The sequence below is a fragment of the Cynoglossus semilaevis genome, chromosome 17, assembly GCF_000523025.1.
Source record: "Cynoglossus semilaevis isolate Cse_v1.0 chromosome 17, Cse_v1.0, whole genome shotgun sequence".
Lineage (NCBI taxonomy): Eukaryota > Metazoa > Chordata > Actinopteri > Pleuronectiformes > Cynoglossidae > Cynoglossus > Cynoglossus semilaevis.
The window spans coordinates 16,280,857-16,295,293 of record NC_024323.1 but is presented as its reverse complement, the minus strand read 5'-3'; the positions used below and the strand labels follow the sequence as shown (position 1 = coordinate 16,295,293).

Below are 14,437 nucleotides of genomic sequence, written 5' to 3'. Positions count from 1 at the left end.
AACAGAACACATCCTCCTCCTCCTCCCCCCCCTCCTCCTCCTCCTCCTCCTCCTCCTCCTCCTCCTCCTCCTCCTCCTCCTCCTCCTGCTGCTCACCAATCACAGCAGCAGAGGAAAGAACACGACGACCCCTCAGGCCCACGGAACTTGCCGGAGCAGGGCGTGTCGGTGCACTGTGCGATGAAAGCGTGCAGATCAGTGACGCGGACCTGTTCCTGAGTCTGGGCCTGTGGGACGACAGGAAGTCAGAGCTGAAGACTGACTGACGTAGACCGCTCTGGAAACAACAGCTTCATATTTATATATATTTACATCTCATCTCAAGGATTCACTGGTCATACCATGACACTACACACTACAGCACAGTAGGTGGCAGTACGTAGGCTAAGAGACGTTCAGGTGTTGGAACCGAACGTGTCCCCGCTCATGGTTAAACTGTCAGTGTGATGACGACAGGTCAGTGACCTCTACCGTACCATGATGGTGTCGTAGGCTCCGGTGATGAGGGCGATGAAGAGGGACAGCACCATGTAGATGAAGAGCGAGATGAAGGTGTAGAGGTAGACCTGGCTGAAGATCCACACCAGCGTGCTGCTGTGCTCCATCTCAGCAAACGTCACGAACATGTCGTCGCCGTTGATGAGAGAAAACAGACACTCGGAAACCATGGACAGGGATCGGAACTGGACAGGAAGTCACAAAGAACAGCGGTGAGCGGTGAGCGCAGCCTCGGCGTTTCTGCTCCCAGGTTCTCCGTTCTCTACCTTGGTGTGGTACGGTCCCAGGACGATCCACCCACAGAAGCAGTAGCCCATGTAGATGGCAGCGGCGCAGCAGCAGAAACGGATGACGTTTGGGAAGGCGGCTCTGAGAGTCACAATCAGGATCTGAGGTCAAAGGGTCAAGAGGTCAAACACAGTAGGTTTTTACAGAGCTACAAGCACGCGTGTCGTTGTGTCGTTCATACATACATTGTATTTCTGGAAGAAGCTGAGGTAGCGGATGACCCCCACCCACACCAGCAGGGTGGAGGTGCCCAGCAGGATGCTGCACACGTCGTACGACGACAAGTTCTGTGTCACAGCAGCCACAGCGTCAGAGTTACAAAAGGTCAGACTGGGCCTATCAGAGACAGGCGCGCTCCCGGCCGCTCCCACGTTACCTTGGATTCGATGCCAATCTTGATGAAACTCCCGACGATGGTGAAGACGTCGCTGATGATGAGCAGGAGGTACCAGCCGTTGACAAACTCCATCCTGTCTCCCCAGGTCACGCCGCGGCCCAGCCTCTGGTTGAAGAACTTCACGTACTCCTGGGAACAGAACAACACGCCCACAACAAACACTAACACACTGTCCACCAGGGGCGCTGTTTCCTCTGGGACTTCAAACCTCAGTCTAATCATTTAAAGAAAAATAAACTGTTAAAATCCAGATTCTAAAACGCCGTGGACTTACAAACTGGAGGATGACGCCTCTGAGGATGGAGCGGCCGCAGAGGAGCAGAGACAACAGACACACCACTGACACCAGCACGTCAAAGAACTGCAGGGCGTAGCTCTCAGCTGGAACAGCAGGGGTCACCGGAAGAAATGATCAGTTTATTCACAGGGAAACATGGGATCAAATGATTGATTCATTGATTAACTCATTTCCCCAGCTCCTCCCCCTGAACCCCCAGGACCCCCAGCTCCTGACCGTGTCCTGACACGTTGGGGTCTTTACACTCGGTGATGGAGGCCTGGTTTTGCAGCGTGATCTTAACTTTGCCGCTGTGAGCTCTGTTGTCCATGAGGATCTGACGGACGGACAGAGAAGAATCAGTGACCGACATTCACCTCCACAGAACGTCTGAATCAACGCTCATTCACCGTGATGCTGAAGGTGTAGCAGTCAGGGATTTCGTTGTTTATGATGGTCTGTATGTTGATGGCCTTTAGCTGGAAGTCGATGGTCACGTTGATCATTCTGGGGACAAACGGAGAATTTCAGAAACATCAACTTCTGTAATGAGATAAAAAAGAAAAAAAAAACTCCAGCTCAGTCTCACTTGTCGATCTTCAGACTGAAGTTCCTGTAGTCACTGGTTCCCAAACCAGTTGGATCGACTCCAACACAGTCTGCAAAAATACAGAAATGAAATCAGAAAATAGCAAAAGAGGAAGTTGAATAAAAGACAACAGGAAGTCATATATTTTTAACAGCAAACTCATCAATTTTCCATCATCACATCACATGAGGTGCTGACCACACACCCCACGGTCTGACAGTCAACACCCGGTTCACAGACAGGCAGCGACCCGGTGTTTGGAGAAAAGGTCAGAGGTCACTTTACCAGTGACAACGCGAGGGTCGATGTCAAAGGTGTCATTGACGGGGTCGATGGTTCCCTTCCTGAAGAACCTCTGGCAGAGCGACAGTGAACTTCCGTTGTAGCCGACACCGGGGACGTAGGCGTAGCGTCCCAGAGAGATCTGAGGCAGAACCAGGTACTGGACCAGGAGAGAAGTGTGCTACGTTACAACAAAGCTAAATGCTAATGGACGAAGGTTAGCGGTGGAAGCTAACAGCACAACAAGTGATGAGAACTACGTTTAATGTCAATCTTTTATTGTTTTGAGTTCAACGACACGTTCAGATCAAAGACACGTAGAACCTCATTAGAACCTTGTTAGAACCTTATTAGAACCTTGTTAGAACCTGTCAGGTACCTGATGGATGGCGAAGGCGATGTGGTCTCTGAGCTGCGCCTGCGTGTGGACGGCCTGAGCAGCTCTGTCGTGGTAACCCTTCAGGAACAGGTGTTTGAAGACCTCCGTGTTCTCCTCCTTGAACGTCACCACCATCTGGTTACTGAGTCCAAACAGGACCAACTGAAAGGCACCAGGAACCAATGACAAACACTGAGAACCAGAACCAACCCCGCTCCAGTGATGACATCACCCTCGGAGCCGATGGGACGCTCACCTGCACCGTCACGATGACGATCTTCAGCAGCTGAAGGCCCAGTTTGAACGGCTTCCGTCCCTTGGCGTGATACTTATCACAGGGACTCATGAAGAAGTACTTCAGTTTCCTCCTCAGAGCCTCCTCCTCCTGCTCCTCCTCCTTCTCCTCCTGCTGCACCCGGGCGCCCACCAGGGAGCTGGGACGAGAACTTCCACTGCCCAGAAGATCCTGGGAGCCGTAGTTGGCCCTGGAGGAAAGCAGACGCTCCTTCTCTGGACAAATACAACAGGACACAAATACAATGTTATTAAAAAAATAAAGAACCTTCATTCATGGACTTTGACATTTTAGACACAGAATGATGGGAATTATCATCAGATCAATCCATTGTTTTTGTTAATTACTGGCCTCATCACACAGACCTGATGGTCTACACTGATTGGATGAACAGTTTGCTGTGACGTTAAATGATGACATCATCACTGATGGCGGTCACCACACCTGGTTCTCTTCAAACCAATACTCAGACAAACAGCCTGATCATGTGACCTTAGATATTTGAAGTTGAACTTTTTCCTGATCAAAGGCATCAAAGGTGCAAACAATAATATAACCTGTATATGCAGTACATTATACTAGACTGTAGTATTCTCCGACTCAGTTCAGTTCAGTTGGTCCTGTCAGCTGATCCACTGGTCCACCACGGTGCCATCACATCACAGACTCTGTCCCTGCTCGTTTCCATGACAACAGTCTGGATGGTCTTTGTGATGCTTGGCTGTTGACTCAGAAAAATGACTGTTCTATATGCAGTTAGCATTATTTACGTTAGATGGCGCCAGGTTTTCTATATGCAGTTAGCATTATTTACGTTAGATGGCGCCAAGTTTTCTTTCATTGATCAGTCCGACCATGGACCGTGATCCACCTTTGAACCTCACTCTGACTTTAACCTGATAAGATGAGGCCACAGTGGAAGACGAAAGGTGTTACAGTAGTTGACATGGAGGCAGGGATGACGTCACCTCTTATTATTCTTATTATGGCCACAACAGACACCGCTGACAACAGACACTTTACACTATGGACCACCTGAGGTTGTCACACACACACACACACACACTATGACAACAGACAGAACGGCTGCGGTGTCAAACCTGGGCTGTTATCCTGGCTGCATGTGTTGTTCGAAGACTCCATGACGTCAGAGACGAAGACAAAGATAATGGTGAGGTTAATAATAATAATAATAATAATAATAATAATAAAAATCCTGGATGTCACAGGAGAACACCAGCCCGGGACATGAGCCTCTAACGCTGTTCACGTCATCGTGTCACCAGAAACCGCTGTCGCAAGAACCGAGGTAAACAACCATCATAGTTTCCGGGTGACGCCCCACGTGACGCTGTCACGTGATGATCTGTTGCCAGGCAACCAAACAAAAGCAGATTTTAGGATTTGATATTTGTCAGTGACGGTGACGAACGAACTCTGACTTTTTGTTCTTAATTCTGACAGACTTCTTGTGATTGAAACGTTTGTTACTGTTTTAAAGAATAAATGACGTCGTTTCCGGTGCAGCCTTTAGTCACGGCGTCAGGTACGATCTCTTGTACCGGGTGGTCGAGACGTCAGTCCCACTTCATTGTGGACACGGATCGTAAAGTAACATAAATAAAAGACACTCGTTTGACTTTGAACACTTTTATTTAAATCCACAGATCAACAATAAGAAGAAAATTAACTTTTTAACTACATTTAAGTTGGTAATGTGGTTTACTGAGGTCCAGAACTATTATTGTCACGTGTTTGTGAAACGTCTTCAAGGTTCGTGAGTTTTACAGTTTCAGGGATGTCATTTTGATGTCACGTAGAAGTGGAAAACACGCCACCTGGTGGTGAAACAGGAAACAACTTACTGCTGGAAATAAAACGTCTTTATGTTGTTATTATATGAAACCAAAAAGAACAATCCACACATCATGAAAGTTGGACTCAGTTCTATCTGTTCGTGAGTTCAACAGCACAGCCAACAGTTCCAGTCACTCTTCATGACCTACAACATGGAGGATTCACAGTCCTGCGTGGCTCCACCACAGCAGCCAGTCTTTTTTTTTATCGTCCATCCAACGCCTTGTCCCTGGTGATGACTGAGTCATTGAACTTAATCATGAGGGTGGTGCCTTTGTGCCAGTGAGCAGTGACTTTGGCAGGAAAGCCGCTGTGTGTGAGGATGGCTTCCACGATGCCAGCGGTGAACGCAGCACAGTTCAAGCTGCTGTTTTCCCTGGGCACAGATATGTAGGCGTTGATGAGCGGTTCTTTCTCGATGATGTAATAGGTCTTGTCGTCGTCGTTGGCCTGCTCCAGTTTGTCAGCCTCCTTCCCGAACAAGGACTTCCACACGTTGACCTGAGGTCAGGGAAACATGGTGGTTACGGTCCGAAAACCAGACGACATCATCATCATCACCGGTGACCTTGACTCACCTTGATGAAGAGCAGCATGTTCAGGACTTTGGTCTCCCTCTTCCCGTTCTTCTCCCTCAGCACCAGGACGTCCAGCATGCTGGCTCCGACACTGTGGCCCATTTCTGCCAGACGTGTCTGCAGCTCCGACACGGAGTAGACGCGGCTCTGACAGTACTGGACCATCTCTGAGAACAGGAGGGCGAAGGCGCTCACACTCACCTCAGTCTTGGGTCGTGTCAGCGGTCGCTCTAAGATACTGGACTTCCCACGAGTGAAGCGAGTGTCCATTTTCTGTAAAATTGACTTTTGTTTACTGTCAGTTTATCACATGACGTCACTGAAAAACTAAACACAGACGGAGGATGCAGTAGAACAGACTTGTGTAAGAAGTCAGTAGAAATAAGGCTGTGTCAGCAAAATGGAAACACTTTCAAGTAACTTACGAGTTAAATAATGATTTAATAATATCCATAAACATATTTTACAATTGCCGATTGTGTGAAATTCTAACAACAGTATATTAAATTTAGAGCTCATTAAATTCCCTTCACATTCAGTTAATCTTTTATTAGATTTAACAGAATACACTGAGTCATTACTCCTTCAAATAAAACTTCATTCCCGCTGTGTTTTTTAATCAGACAAATACAAGTATTTTTTTAAGTGTATCGTTAAGAAACACCGTGTTTGAGCTGACAGTTAGCTTGACGCTAACGTCGAGATAGAAGGTTGTAGAACGTAACACAAAATACCAAGTACGGAATAAACTCGGCGAAGCTAAATAAATAATGTCGATATTTTCACGGTGCGCAGTAAAAGTGAGGATTGTATACATTTAACCAACCTTTGTTGAGGAATATTCCGATTATATCCTGTTTTCCCTTATTTTCTTCTTCGTCGGTTGAGCTGCTGCAGTGCTGCTTCGTCACAACCGTGTGTTGCTATACTGCCACCCTGTGGCCTGTTACTTTATAGGTCACAAATAGCATTATCATGATTTAACTTTTAAATTAGCATACATTTAAATAAAGTGTAGTTCTTTGAGTTAAAACTCCCCCAAAACGAAGTTTGTTCGATATATTTAGCGCATATATTGTGTTCAAGATTCAGTTATATAAGTTATATAATATATATTTAAGTCAAATAAAAAAATAAGATTCATTAAATGATACTTTACGTACAGAAGGAGTTCACAAAAAACCTTAGACTGTCAAAGTGAGACAGGACATTTGCATAATATCAACAATTACAGAATGAAAATACAACAAATACACTATAGGAAAAAAAGGTACTTTTATCAAAGTACTTCTTATTTTCAGCTCATCTTCCTGTTCTGTTGCTTTGTTCTTCATTCCAGGTAAATAATCAATAAATAGTTTTATGCAGACAATAAAAGATGGACTTTTGAATCATTGAAAAGCCAACATTTTGGCCAAATGACCCAGTTTGACCCCAGTTTGGATGTTATCACTTTGTACTCACTTTGTTTACCTCTCCTGGCAACCAATCAGAGTGGATTTCACTTGAAATAAATCCAGCAGTCAAATATATATATTTATATTTATTTCTATCTTACTCAAACTCTGTCAATCGGTTGATTTGATTTTGTTCCTTAAAAATGTCCCAAAATGTTCCACCTTTTAAACTGTAGCCCTTCCACTTCGGGGAAATGCATTGAGAAGCTTCTGCAATGTGTTTTCCAGCTCACACACAGTCTCCAGGTCCACTTCCTGTTCCTCTGCACACACGGCCGCGGTAGTCGTTTCCTACAGCGTCTCACACATGCACCGTAACCTTAAATAAAACGGCCGCTGACCAATGGGATGAGCACGTGATTCACGGCTCTGGGACTTCCTGACTTTGGCGGCCGTAGCTTCTGTGGTGTGAGAGCGTTGACTGGGGAACGTGTGTTGCCTCAGAGAGGAGTGCCGTGGGTTTGTACATCAGTCCGACAGTGCTGACTCGGCCGACTTCAGTGGGGGGGGGCGGTTTCTTACAGAACTTCTGAAATTCTCACAAATGTCCAGGTCGCTCACGAAGACGCAGACGGAAATACAGGGTGAGGTCGGGTCCGACCCCCTCCCCCTGCAGGTGCATGATTCCCACATGAGTCACTCCCCAGGCCTGATAGACAGAGCGGACCTATCGGTTGAACATATACGGCTGTTACGTAACCTCCCACTGCAGAAGGTCCACCTATAAATGACCGCGGTGCAGCGGCCGTCAGACATTTGAAGTTTGGAGCCGACCTCGGTCACGAGACTCAGGATGGATAAACTGACGCTGGGCCTTGTTGTTGTCTGGGCCTGCACCCACTGCACAGGAGGTCAGAGGTTCTTCTGTGTTTGTTTACTGTCACTGAGCGTGTGTGTGTGTGTGTGTGTGTGTGTGGTTCACTTCTCTAGGTAAAGTATGACTGAGGCTGTGATTTAGATTTCAGTACAAGTGACTGTGTGTGTGTGTGTGTGTTTTCTGCAGCAGCTTCATTCTCTCTGCACATGGACGACTTCATCGAGGCAGTGAAGCAGGTGGAGGACGCTGATCCCAAGTCAGTTCCACAGTCGGTTCTGAAGAGGCTGCGTTGGTGGGCGGGGTTAAACCATGATGCATTCATCCAGCACTTCCTGGGAGATGTGAGCCCCACGGCTCCAGACCTGGACCCTGGTCTGGTGGACTACATCAGGACGGCCGTGCAGTACAGGGTGACGGACGACGCAAGGGAGGAGGGGGTGGTGCTGACCTCGGACGGCTCCACGGTGGCCCTCAGGCCCCTCCTCCTGGGCCTGGAGGCCGGGTTCCTGCCCAGGTACAGTGAGCGTCAGAGGGCTCTGTACCAGCTGACCCTGGCCAGGGAGCTCAGCCTCTCCCTGAGGAGCAGCTCTCCCCCCGGCCAGCGGGTGGGGCCTGACGGCTGTTGGGACAGCCTGTCCTCCCCCCTGGTCTTCACCCTCTCGGACACCCCCAGTCTGCCCACGGCCTCTTATGTCAACGGCGCCATGGACGGCGTCGTCCTGGGGATGGCGATGAAGAGCAGACGTTCTCTGAAGCTCAGCAGCCTGCTCACGCAGTATTACTGCCACCAGCTGGACAACAACGGAATGGACGCCGCCCCCCGTCTGATCGGCCGCCGCCGCAGGGACAACTTCAGAGAGCTGGTCCTGCCCCCCCTCCTCTACAGACAGGTGATGAAGTCAGTGGACCTGCAGAGGAGCCTGAGGAGAGAGGCAGAGACGGAGGTGAAGGAGAAGAAGCGGCTGATGGCAGCGGTCAAGGCGGGGGTCAAGGACTTTGTGCACCTGTTCATGGGTGAGTGTGACGGACGGGCGCCGACCCCAGAACCTTTTCATCCTCTCTGTGGTTTAACTGAGAACTGTGGTTGAACCTTTGTTTCAGACTGCCCTCCCATGATTCCTCGCTGCATCTGGGGGGCAGCACCTTACAGGGGGACCCCCACCAACCTGACCCTGCCCCTGACCTTCATGTTCATCCACCACACGGCCATCCCCAGTCAGCCCTGCCTCACCTTCCAGCAGTGTTCCGCAGACATGCGCTCCATGCAGCGCTTCCACCAGGAGGACCGCGGCTGGGACGACATCGGATACAGGTACAACCCCCCCGACTCCCCCCCCTAAACTCTGATGACTGAGTTCTGCATCCAACTTACATCCAACCGTCCTCTCCTGAAGCTTTGTCGCAGGCTCTGACGGCTACGTCTACGTGGGTCGCAGCTGGCACTGGCAGGGGGCCCACACTCTGGGACACAACACCGTGGGTTACGGCGTCTCCTTCATTGGAGACTACAGCAACAGTCTGCCCTCCCAGCATTCCATGGGGCTGGTGAGAGAGCGGCTGGCGTCCTGTGCCGTCGGTGGTGGCAGACTGATACCCAGCTTTATTCTGAAGGGGCACAGACAGGTGGTCAACACTTCCTGTCCTGGAGACACGTTTTATCATGAAATAAAAAGCTGGCAGCACTTTGGGGTACGTGGACTGGAAACAGTGACCTCTGCTGGTTCATTAGAAAAGATGATCCATCATTTTTCTGTTGTTTTTTATTCTTTCAGGAAACTAAGAAATGATCGTGTGACCAACGGAAGAAGACGACGTCTGTAAAACAAAACTCGAACTGAACCAATAAATATATGATATATTTGATGTCATGGATCTGTGTGTGTGTGTGTGCGTGCGTGTGTTTATGTTGCAAAAAAGAAAGAAAAAAAAAGAGGAAACTGGTCAAATCTGTGAGTTCTATATTTATTTCCAATTTCCCTTGTTGTTTCTCACTGGTTCAAAAATGTTCACATCACGATGACCACTGACGCCGGGGGGGAGGTGATGTGGCCCAGCTGCCCTGGGGCAACAAGGCAGCTTGAGGAGGCAACGTGTGACGGTTCTTGCCACACAGGAAGTAGCGTCTCTGCGTCAGCTCTGTAACGGACGGCGTACAACGTTTCCTGTTAGAACCAAAGGTGGAACGTGTTTGACAAACAGGCCCGACTCCCTGAAGACTCATCATGGTGCCAAATTCAACAGCTCCCCTCCAGAGGGGTCCAGAGGAGTCCAGAGTCTGCCGTCCAGGGCTGAGGGGTCACGGTGCCCCAGCTGACCCGGGGTCATTGTTGAAGGACCCCGGCCTGAACATAAACATTATATTTAATTACATTATTATTATATATTTTTTTAACATTCACGTCAACGGTTGAAATGCCACCAGGCTTATAGTTCCACACGTGACCAACAGAGGGAGCCAGACACCAGACTGTGTATTAATGTGCCGTCAGACGTTTATTGATCTGCAGCATTTAAAGAATGTTGTCAGGTCGTTAATTGTCGGTCAATAATACAGCTCACACCTCACAGAGAGGCGGGGTCTGACCTGTGACGTCACCACCGTGCTTTTATTAACAAAATAAAATGTTCTTGATTATTATACTCACTGTTAATATATAGGCCACACTACTACAGGTATGTTTACTATTTCAACATATAGATTTAGATATAAGTCAAATATTACAATAAAATATAAACAGTAGAATAACTGTCATTCATCTGAACAACGTGGGGGGGGGGGCAGGAGGGATCTATGGACGACGATGGTGTGGATTTATAATAAAATCTGAAATAAAATGATGATAAAATGTGATTCAGATGTTGTTTTTATGTCGTCATCAAACAGTGTTTATATTTATGTTTTAGCTTTATTTTTAAATAAATACATTGGGACAGAATTAGAGAAACGGCCGTCAGTCTTTTGGTCCACAATGAACCGACTGGTAAAAGTTGTGCTCCACAAACTTGGCCCACAGTGGGTTACTGTCCAACTCTCGTGGTCGCCCTCCCCGTCGACGTTACGTTACGCAGCCGTGGCGCCGCTGCCTGTTTGAGCCAGATAACATGGAGTCCTGCACAGCCTGGCATCTCCACGAGATCCGGGCGAAAACGGCGAGCGGCCGCTGAAAACACCAAGTTTTCCCCCCGCGCTGGAGCAGCGACAGCCCGGCGCCCACGTCGAGTCGGGGCTGGAAGCCTCGGCTGCGTCCCGGAAACATGACGAACTGCGCCTGAACAGTCGCCGCGATCCGCAAACAGGGCCGACTTCAGTGAGTATTCGCACCGGGAGGAGGAAGAATGCACTTCATGGGCGTCTGTGACTTTAAAGGGCGTTGTGCACAGATGCGTTCGATCCACGCTCACCTGACAGCGGCTGCAGTCGCTACCGACGCTCGGCACAGCCGTGACACCTTCACGGACCCGGACACATTTTCACGGTTGTTGAGGGGCAACAGCAGCAGCGGCAGGGGCAACAGCAGCGACAACAGCAGCAGCAGTAACAGAGGATATGGGCCTGAATATAAAGGCCACTTCTTTATGTAACCACCATTCCATTCCATTCCATTCCATTCTTCTTTAAGAGCAGAAGAAGAACAAAAATAGGTCAGGCCGAGAACCCTGCAGCAGAGAACAGAAATACACACAGAACCAGAACTGAGCAGATCTGAGTTCAGCAGTTCTTCCTGTTCTGTGTCCTCACATGGAAACACCTGGACCAAGAAGAAGAAGAAGAAGAAGAAGAACATGTTCTGAACTAGTTTGACTTCCTGTGTTTCTAACATTCACAGAGACGTACGGCTCATTTCTGAAAACTATTTTAAATTAAACTAGTTTTGGTAACTAACTAACTGACTAACTAACTAACTAACTGACTGACTGTCAGTGGTGCTGTTTACAGACGCTCTGGAAAAGGTCTCTGTCAGAACCGTTCTGTTCCCAGACCAGCACCAGGATGTAGTCCATGTGGGCTTCACTGTGTCAGGGATACGGCCCAGAGCACAGGTGTCAAACTCAGGCCCGCGGGACAGATTTGGCCCCTGGTGTAATTATATTTGGCCCGTGAGTTCATATCAAATGTGTACTAGAGCTGGGACGGCAGTGTATGTAGTATATCCAGTATATCCAGTACTTGTACTGCAGGGGTGTGTAGTATTATAGTACCCCGATGTCCTGGTCACATGATCACCGTCAGAGACTCCCAGGGTCCGTGGGTCGGGGTCCACGTGTTCTTCACTTCAGTCTCACCTTTCTCTTCTCTGTTTATTTCTCCAGATCCAGAGGAAGCTGCACAATGTAGGCCGTCTGGTCAGCAGTGGCAGTCCACACACTGTCCTCTGGGGGCGCCATGGAGCCAGAGGGACCACTGACCCCAGGGTCCAGTTATGGACCCCCGTCTCTTGACTCAGCACAAAGCATCCTCAGCTGCACCTTACAGGTAAAACCCAGGGCACGCGCCGCCCACGTCACGTTTAGAGCCACCAGGTGGTTGATGGTGGTTAGTGCTGTTGCCTTACAGTAAAAATATCTGTGGTTCAATCCCTGCAGTCTTCACATCATCCTGAGGAGACGGACGCCCTCACGTCTGCTGGGAGCTCCTGGGACCAGGTGGGGGGCGAGGGCTCCGTCCAGGGGGAGGTCACAGAGGTCAGTACAGACCTGGGGAGGTCTGTACTGGGGGGCTTCAGGTCCTCGGCCTTTCCCTCCTCCCTGAACTGGGACTCTGACTCAGAGAAGGAAACACTGGATGGTAACACATGGTTTACACCTGGTATACAGTGATGATGAAGATGGTGATGATGATGATGGTGATGGTGATGATGGTGATGGTGATGGTGTTGATGATGATGATGATGATGGTGATGCCTTCAGGTGACAGTTGTCTCCAGTCTGCCTGTAGTCAGGACTCTGCTCCGACTGTAGCTGTGACTGTGGTCTAACTGTTGACGTCTTCTTCCTCTCTGTCTGTGGTCTGTCTGTGGTCTGTCTGTGGTCTGTCAGAGGAGGAGCTCCAGCATCTGTCTAACCCTCATGGTCTGGCTGCTCACAGCCCTGGATCTCCATCTTCTGGACTCAGGTGAGGAGAGGATGAAGTCGTCAGTTTTCTTTGGTTTTGTACCATTTCTTACAAGGATGAGTATTTGTGTACTCATCAATACAAAGTACAAATACGTATAGGTATTGAATGAAGTATAGAGGCCAATACTAACACCAGCAGTGTTTTATTGAAGGCTCTGTATCCTTTCAGGGTCATTACTGCCACCTATTGGATGAAGTTTGGATTGGAAAACATGTCCATTCAGACACTGTAGTATTTCAAGTATATTTCTGTGTAGTACTGAGTACTTCTTCAACTGTGTGTGACCAACATCAGGTCAGACGGCTCAGGTTCCGTTCCCTGAGACATGCATTCGTCTCTGGCTGAGCCGTGGAGCCGCGCACTTCCACGGCTGTGGTCCGTGTCAGTCCAACATTCCAGACTTGTGCGCACAGTTTTACATTCCAATCCGGAGGTTGTGTTTGAGTGTGTGTTCAAACTGACTGACATTCACAACAGAATTCTCAGCATGTCACTAGAGCGCCACCAGGTGGTCTTTAAACTGTGCTACAAAAAGCAACGTATGCACGTGGTCTACATGGTCTGTATGGAGCCTCTGTAGACCTGGTCTCACCTCAGACCCAGGACTCTGATCTGATGCTAACGGCGCGTGCTAACTCCTCACTGGTTCATTTATTGAATACCAACCATTTTCTCTTCCTACGCTGTCTAGACGTGATAATGAAGATGACCCAGAAAGGCAGAACGTGCAGCTCTTACATGGTGAGCTGACTGTGTGTCACCCTGGGGGGGGGCACCGTGATAACAACAGTGAGAGCACAAAGACAGGAGAGTCAGCTGGAGCTCAGCTTGGCCAAGTTGAATGTGAGTGCCATGAGGAAGAAACTCAATCTGTCCGCACACATTTCTCCTTTTTTTTTTTTTTAAGATTATTTCTGTCTAAACTGCTGTTTTCTCCTCGCAGCGGCAGACGCCAAGATCTGGAATGTATCTGAGGGAGCGGAGCTATTTCTACCCAAAGTAAAACCAAAGGGCGATTGCCAAATGGAGGAGCGGGAGGTGGACAACAGTGTGGGAGACGAGGGAGAGGGGAGGCCCAGTGGGAGGGAAACAAAGGAGTGTGACACAGACGTGTACACCTTCCCCGGAGACTCGGACCCTGAGAGTCCGCCTCCTGCCCCCTGGGCTCACTGCACGTTTGTTCAGCGGTGCAGAACCAAGCGAGTTCTGCTGCGGCCTTTCTCCGGACTCGGCTCCTCAAACAGCACGTTGGCCGACGACGGCCAAGAGACGGGAGCCGCGCTGAACGAAGACGGAACCGTTTTTGACTTCGATGCTGACGTCCTCAGGAAGGAGGCGACAGAGGAGCAGATAGAGTTCAGAGGAGACAGAGAAGAAGAAGTAGAAGAAGAGAGCGCGGCCGGAGCGGTCCAGGAAATATTCACCTGTGTGGAATGTAGCATTTACTTCAACAAACAGCTCCACCTGCAGGAGCACATGGTTGAACACAGCCAGAGGGGGCCAGGGGGCGGGGGCGGGGGCGGGGGCCACGTTGAGGAGGCCAGTCATTTTCAGTGTGTGGAGTGTGGATGGGAGCTTCCTGATGAGGAGGCTCTTTCAGGGCCACA

The 14,437-nt window shown here is 49.2% G+C and overlaps 5 protein-coding genes across 7 annotated transcripts in view; 2 read left to right on the top strand and 3 right to left on the bottom strand.

Annotated features, from left to right (window-relative positions):
• LOC103393717 (mucolipin-1-like) overlaps positions 1–12 on the bottom strand; it is a 4,838-nt gene extending 4,826 nt beyond the window's left edge. Inside the window, exon 1 of the mRNA XM_008330785.2 lies at positions 4–12. Coding sequence (XP_008329007.1) covers positions 4–12 — 9 coding nt within the window. The remainder of the gene's footprint in view (positions 1–3) is intronic.
• A 25-nt stretch (positions 13–37) lies between these two features.
• Positions 38–4,518, bottom strand: LOC103393644 (mucolipin-1). Of its 2 annotated transcripts, none has more exons than XM_008330680.3 (13): positions 4,106–4,518; positions 2,967–3,220; positions 2,711–2,872; positions 2,335–2,491; positions 2,050–2,119; positions 1,871–1,967; positions 1,698–1,797; positions 1,458–1,564; positions 1,163–1,312; positions 972–1,073; positions 765–887; positions 477–683; positions 38–227 (listed from the first exon to the last, which is right to left on the bottom strand). In XM_008330680.3, the coding sequence occupies exons 1-13, from the start codon at positions 4,146–4,148 to the stop codon at positions 93–95; spliced, it is 1,707 nt and encodes a 568-aa protein (XP_008328902.1). In that variant the 5' UTR covers positions 4,149–4,518; the 3' UTR covers positions 38–92. The 2 variants fall into 2 exon arrangements, with proteins under 2 accessions (XP_008328902.1, XP_008328901.1); XM_008330679.3 differs by lacking the exon at positions 4,106–4,518 and adding an exon at positions 3,371–4,085.
• Positions 4,519–4,639: 121 nt separating this feature from the next.
• trappc5 (trafficking protein particle complex subunit 5) lies at positions 4,640–6,389 on the bottom strand. Its single transcript, XM_008330681.3, has 3 exons — positions 6,267–6,389; positions 5,441–5,713; positions 4,640–5,363 (listed from the first exon to the last, which is right to left on the bottom strand). Exons 2-3 carry the CDS (start codon positions 5,708–5,710, stop codon positions 5,067–5,069), a joined length of 567 nt encoding a protein of 188 aa, XP_008328903.1. The 5' UTR covers positions 5,711–5,713; positions 6,267–6,389; the 3' UTR covers positions 4,640–5,066.
• Positions 6,390–7,587: 1,198 nt separating this feature from the next.
• Positions 7,588–9,577, top strand: pglyrp6 (peptidoglycan recognition protein 6). 2 transcript variants are annotated; one of them, XM_008330684.3, is made up of 5 exons: positions 7,588–7,748; positions 7,901–8,728; positions 8,816–9,026; positions 9,109–9,403; positions 9,487–9,577. In XM_008330684.3, exons 1-5 carry the CDS (start codon positions 7,691–7,693, stop codon positions 9,499–9,501), a joined length of 1,407 nt encoding a protein of 468 aa, XP_008328906.1. In that variant the 5' UTR covers positions 7,588–7,690; the 3' UTR covers positions 9,502–9,577. The 2 variants fall into 2 exon arrangements, with proteins under 2 accessions (XP_008328906.1, XP_024920132.1); XM_025064364.1 differs by having other exon boundaries at positions 7,609–7,748; positions 7,904–8,728.
• Positions 9,578–9,730: 153 nt separating this feature from the next.
• The window catches only part of LOC103393718 (uncharacterized), a 16,719-nt gene continuing 12,012 nt past the window's right edge, over positions 9,731–14,437 (top strand). Inside the window, exons 1-6 of the mRNA XM_025064555.1 lie at positions 9,731–11,022; positions 12,026–12,188; positions 12,299–12,500; positions 12,752–12,827; positions 13,522–13,673; positions 13,774–14,420. Of these exons, the coding sequence (XP_024920323.1) occupies positions 12,099–12,188; positions 12,299–12,500; positions 12,752–12,827; positions 13,522–13,673; positions 13,774–14,420 (1,167 nt within the window). The 5' untranslated portion in view covers positions 9,731–11,022; positions 12,026–12,098. The remainder of the gene's footprint in view (positions 11,023–12,025; positions 12,189–12,298; positions 12,501–12,751; positions 12,828–13,521; positions 13,674–13,773; positions 14,421–14,437) is intronic.

Bases quoted from the DNA above. Each gene is read 5' to 3' on its own strand.
- LOC103393644 (XM_008330679.3), bottom strand. From the start codon at position 3,428: ATGATGTCATCATTTAACGTCACAGCAAACTGTTCATCCAATCAGTGT. The intron at 3,221-3,370 runs GTCTGTGTGATG...GTATTTGTCCAG, and splicing joins CAATCAGTGTAGACCATCAG to AGAAGGAGCGTCTGCTTTCC. The intron at 684-764 runs GTAGAGAACGGA...CTTCCTGTCCAG, and splicing joins TGGGACCGTACCACACCAAG to TTCCGATCCCTGTCCATGGT.
- trappc5 (XM_008330681.3), bottom strand. From the start codon at position 5,710: ATGGACACTCGCTTCACTCGTGGGAAGTCCAGTATCTTAGAGCGACCG. The intron at 5,364-5,440 runs GTGAGTCAAGGT...CCCTGACCTCAG, and splicing joins ACATGCTGCTCTTCATCAAG to GTCAACGTGTGGAAGTCCTT.
- pglyrp6 (XM_008330684.3), top strand. From the start codon at position 7,691: ATGGATAAACTGACGCTGGGCCTTGTTGTTGTCTGGGCCTGCACCCAC. The intron at 7,749-7,900 runs GTCAGAGGTTCT...TGTTTTCTGCAG, and splicing joins CTGCACCCACTGCACAGGAG to CAGCTTCATTCTCTCTGCAC. The intron at 8,729-8,815 runs GTGAGTGTGACG...CCTTTGTTTCAG, and splicing joins CTTTGTGCACCTGTTCATGG to ACTGCCCTCCCATGATTCCT.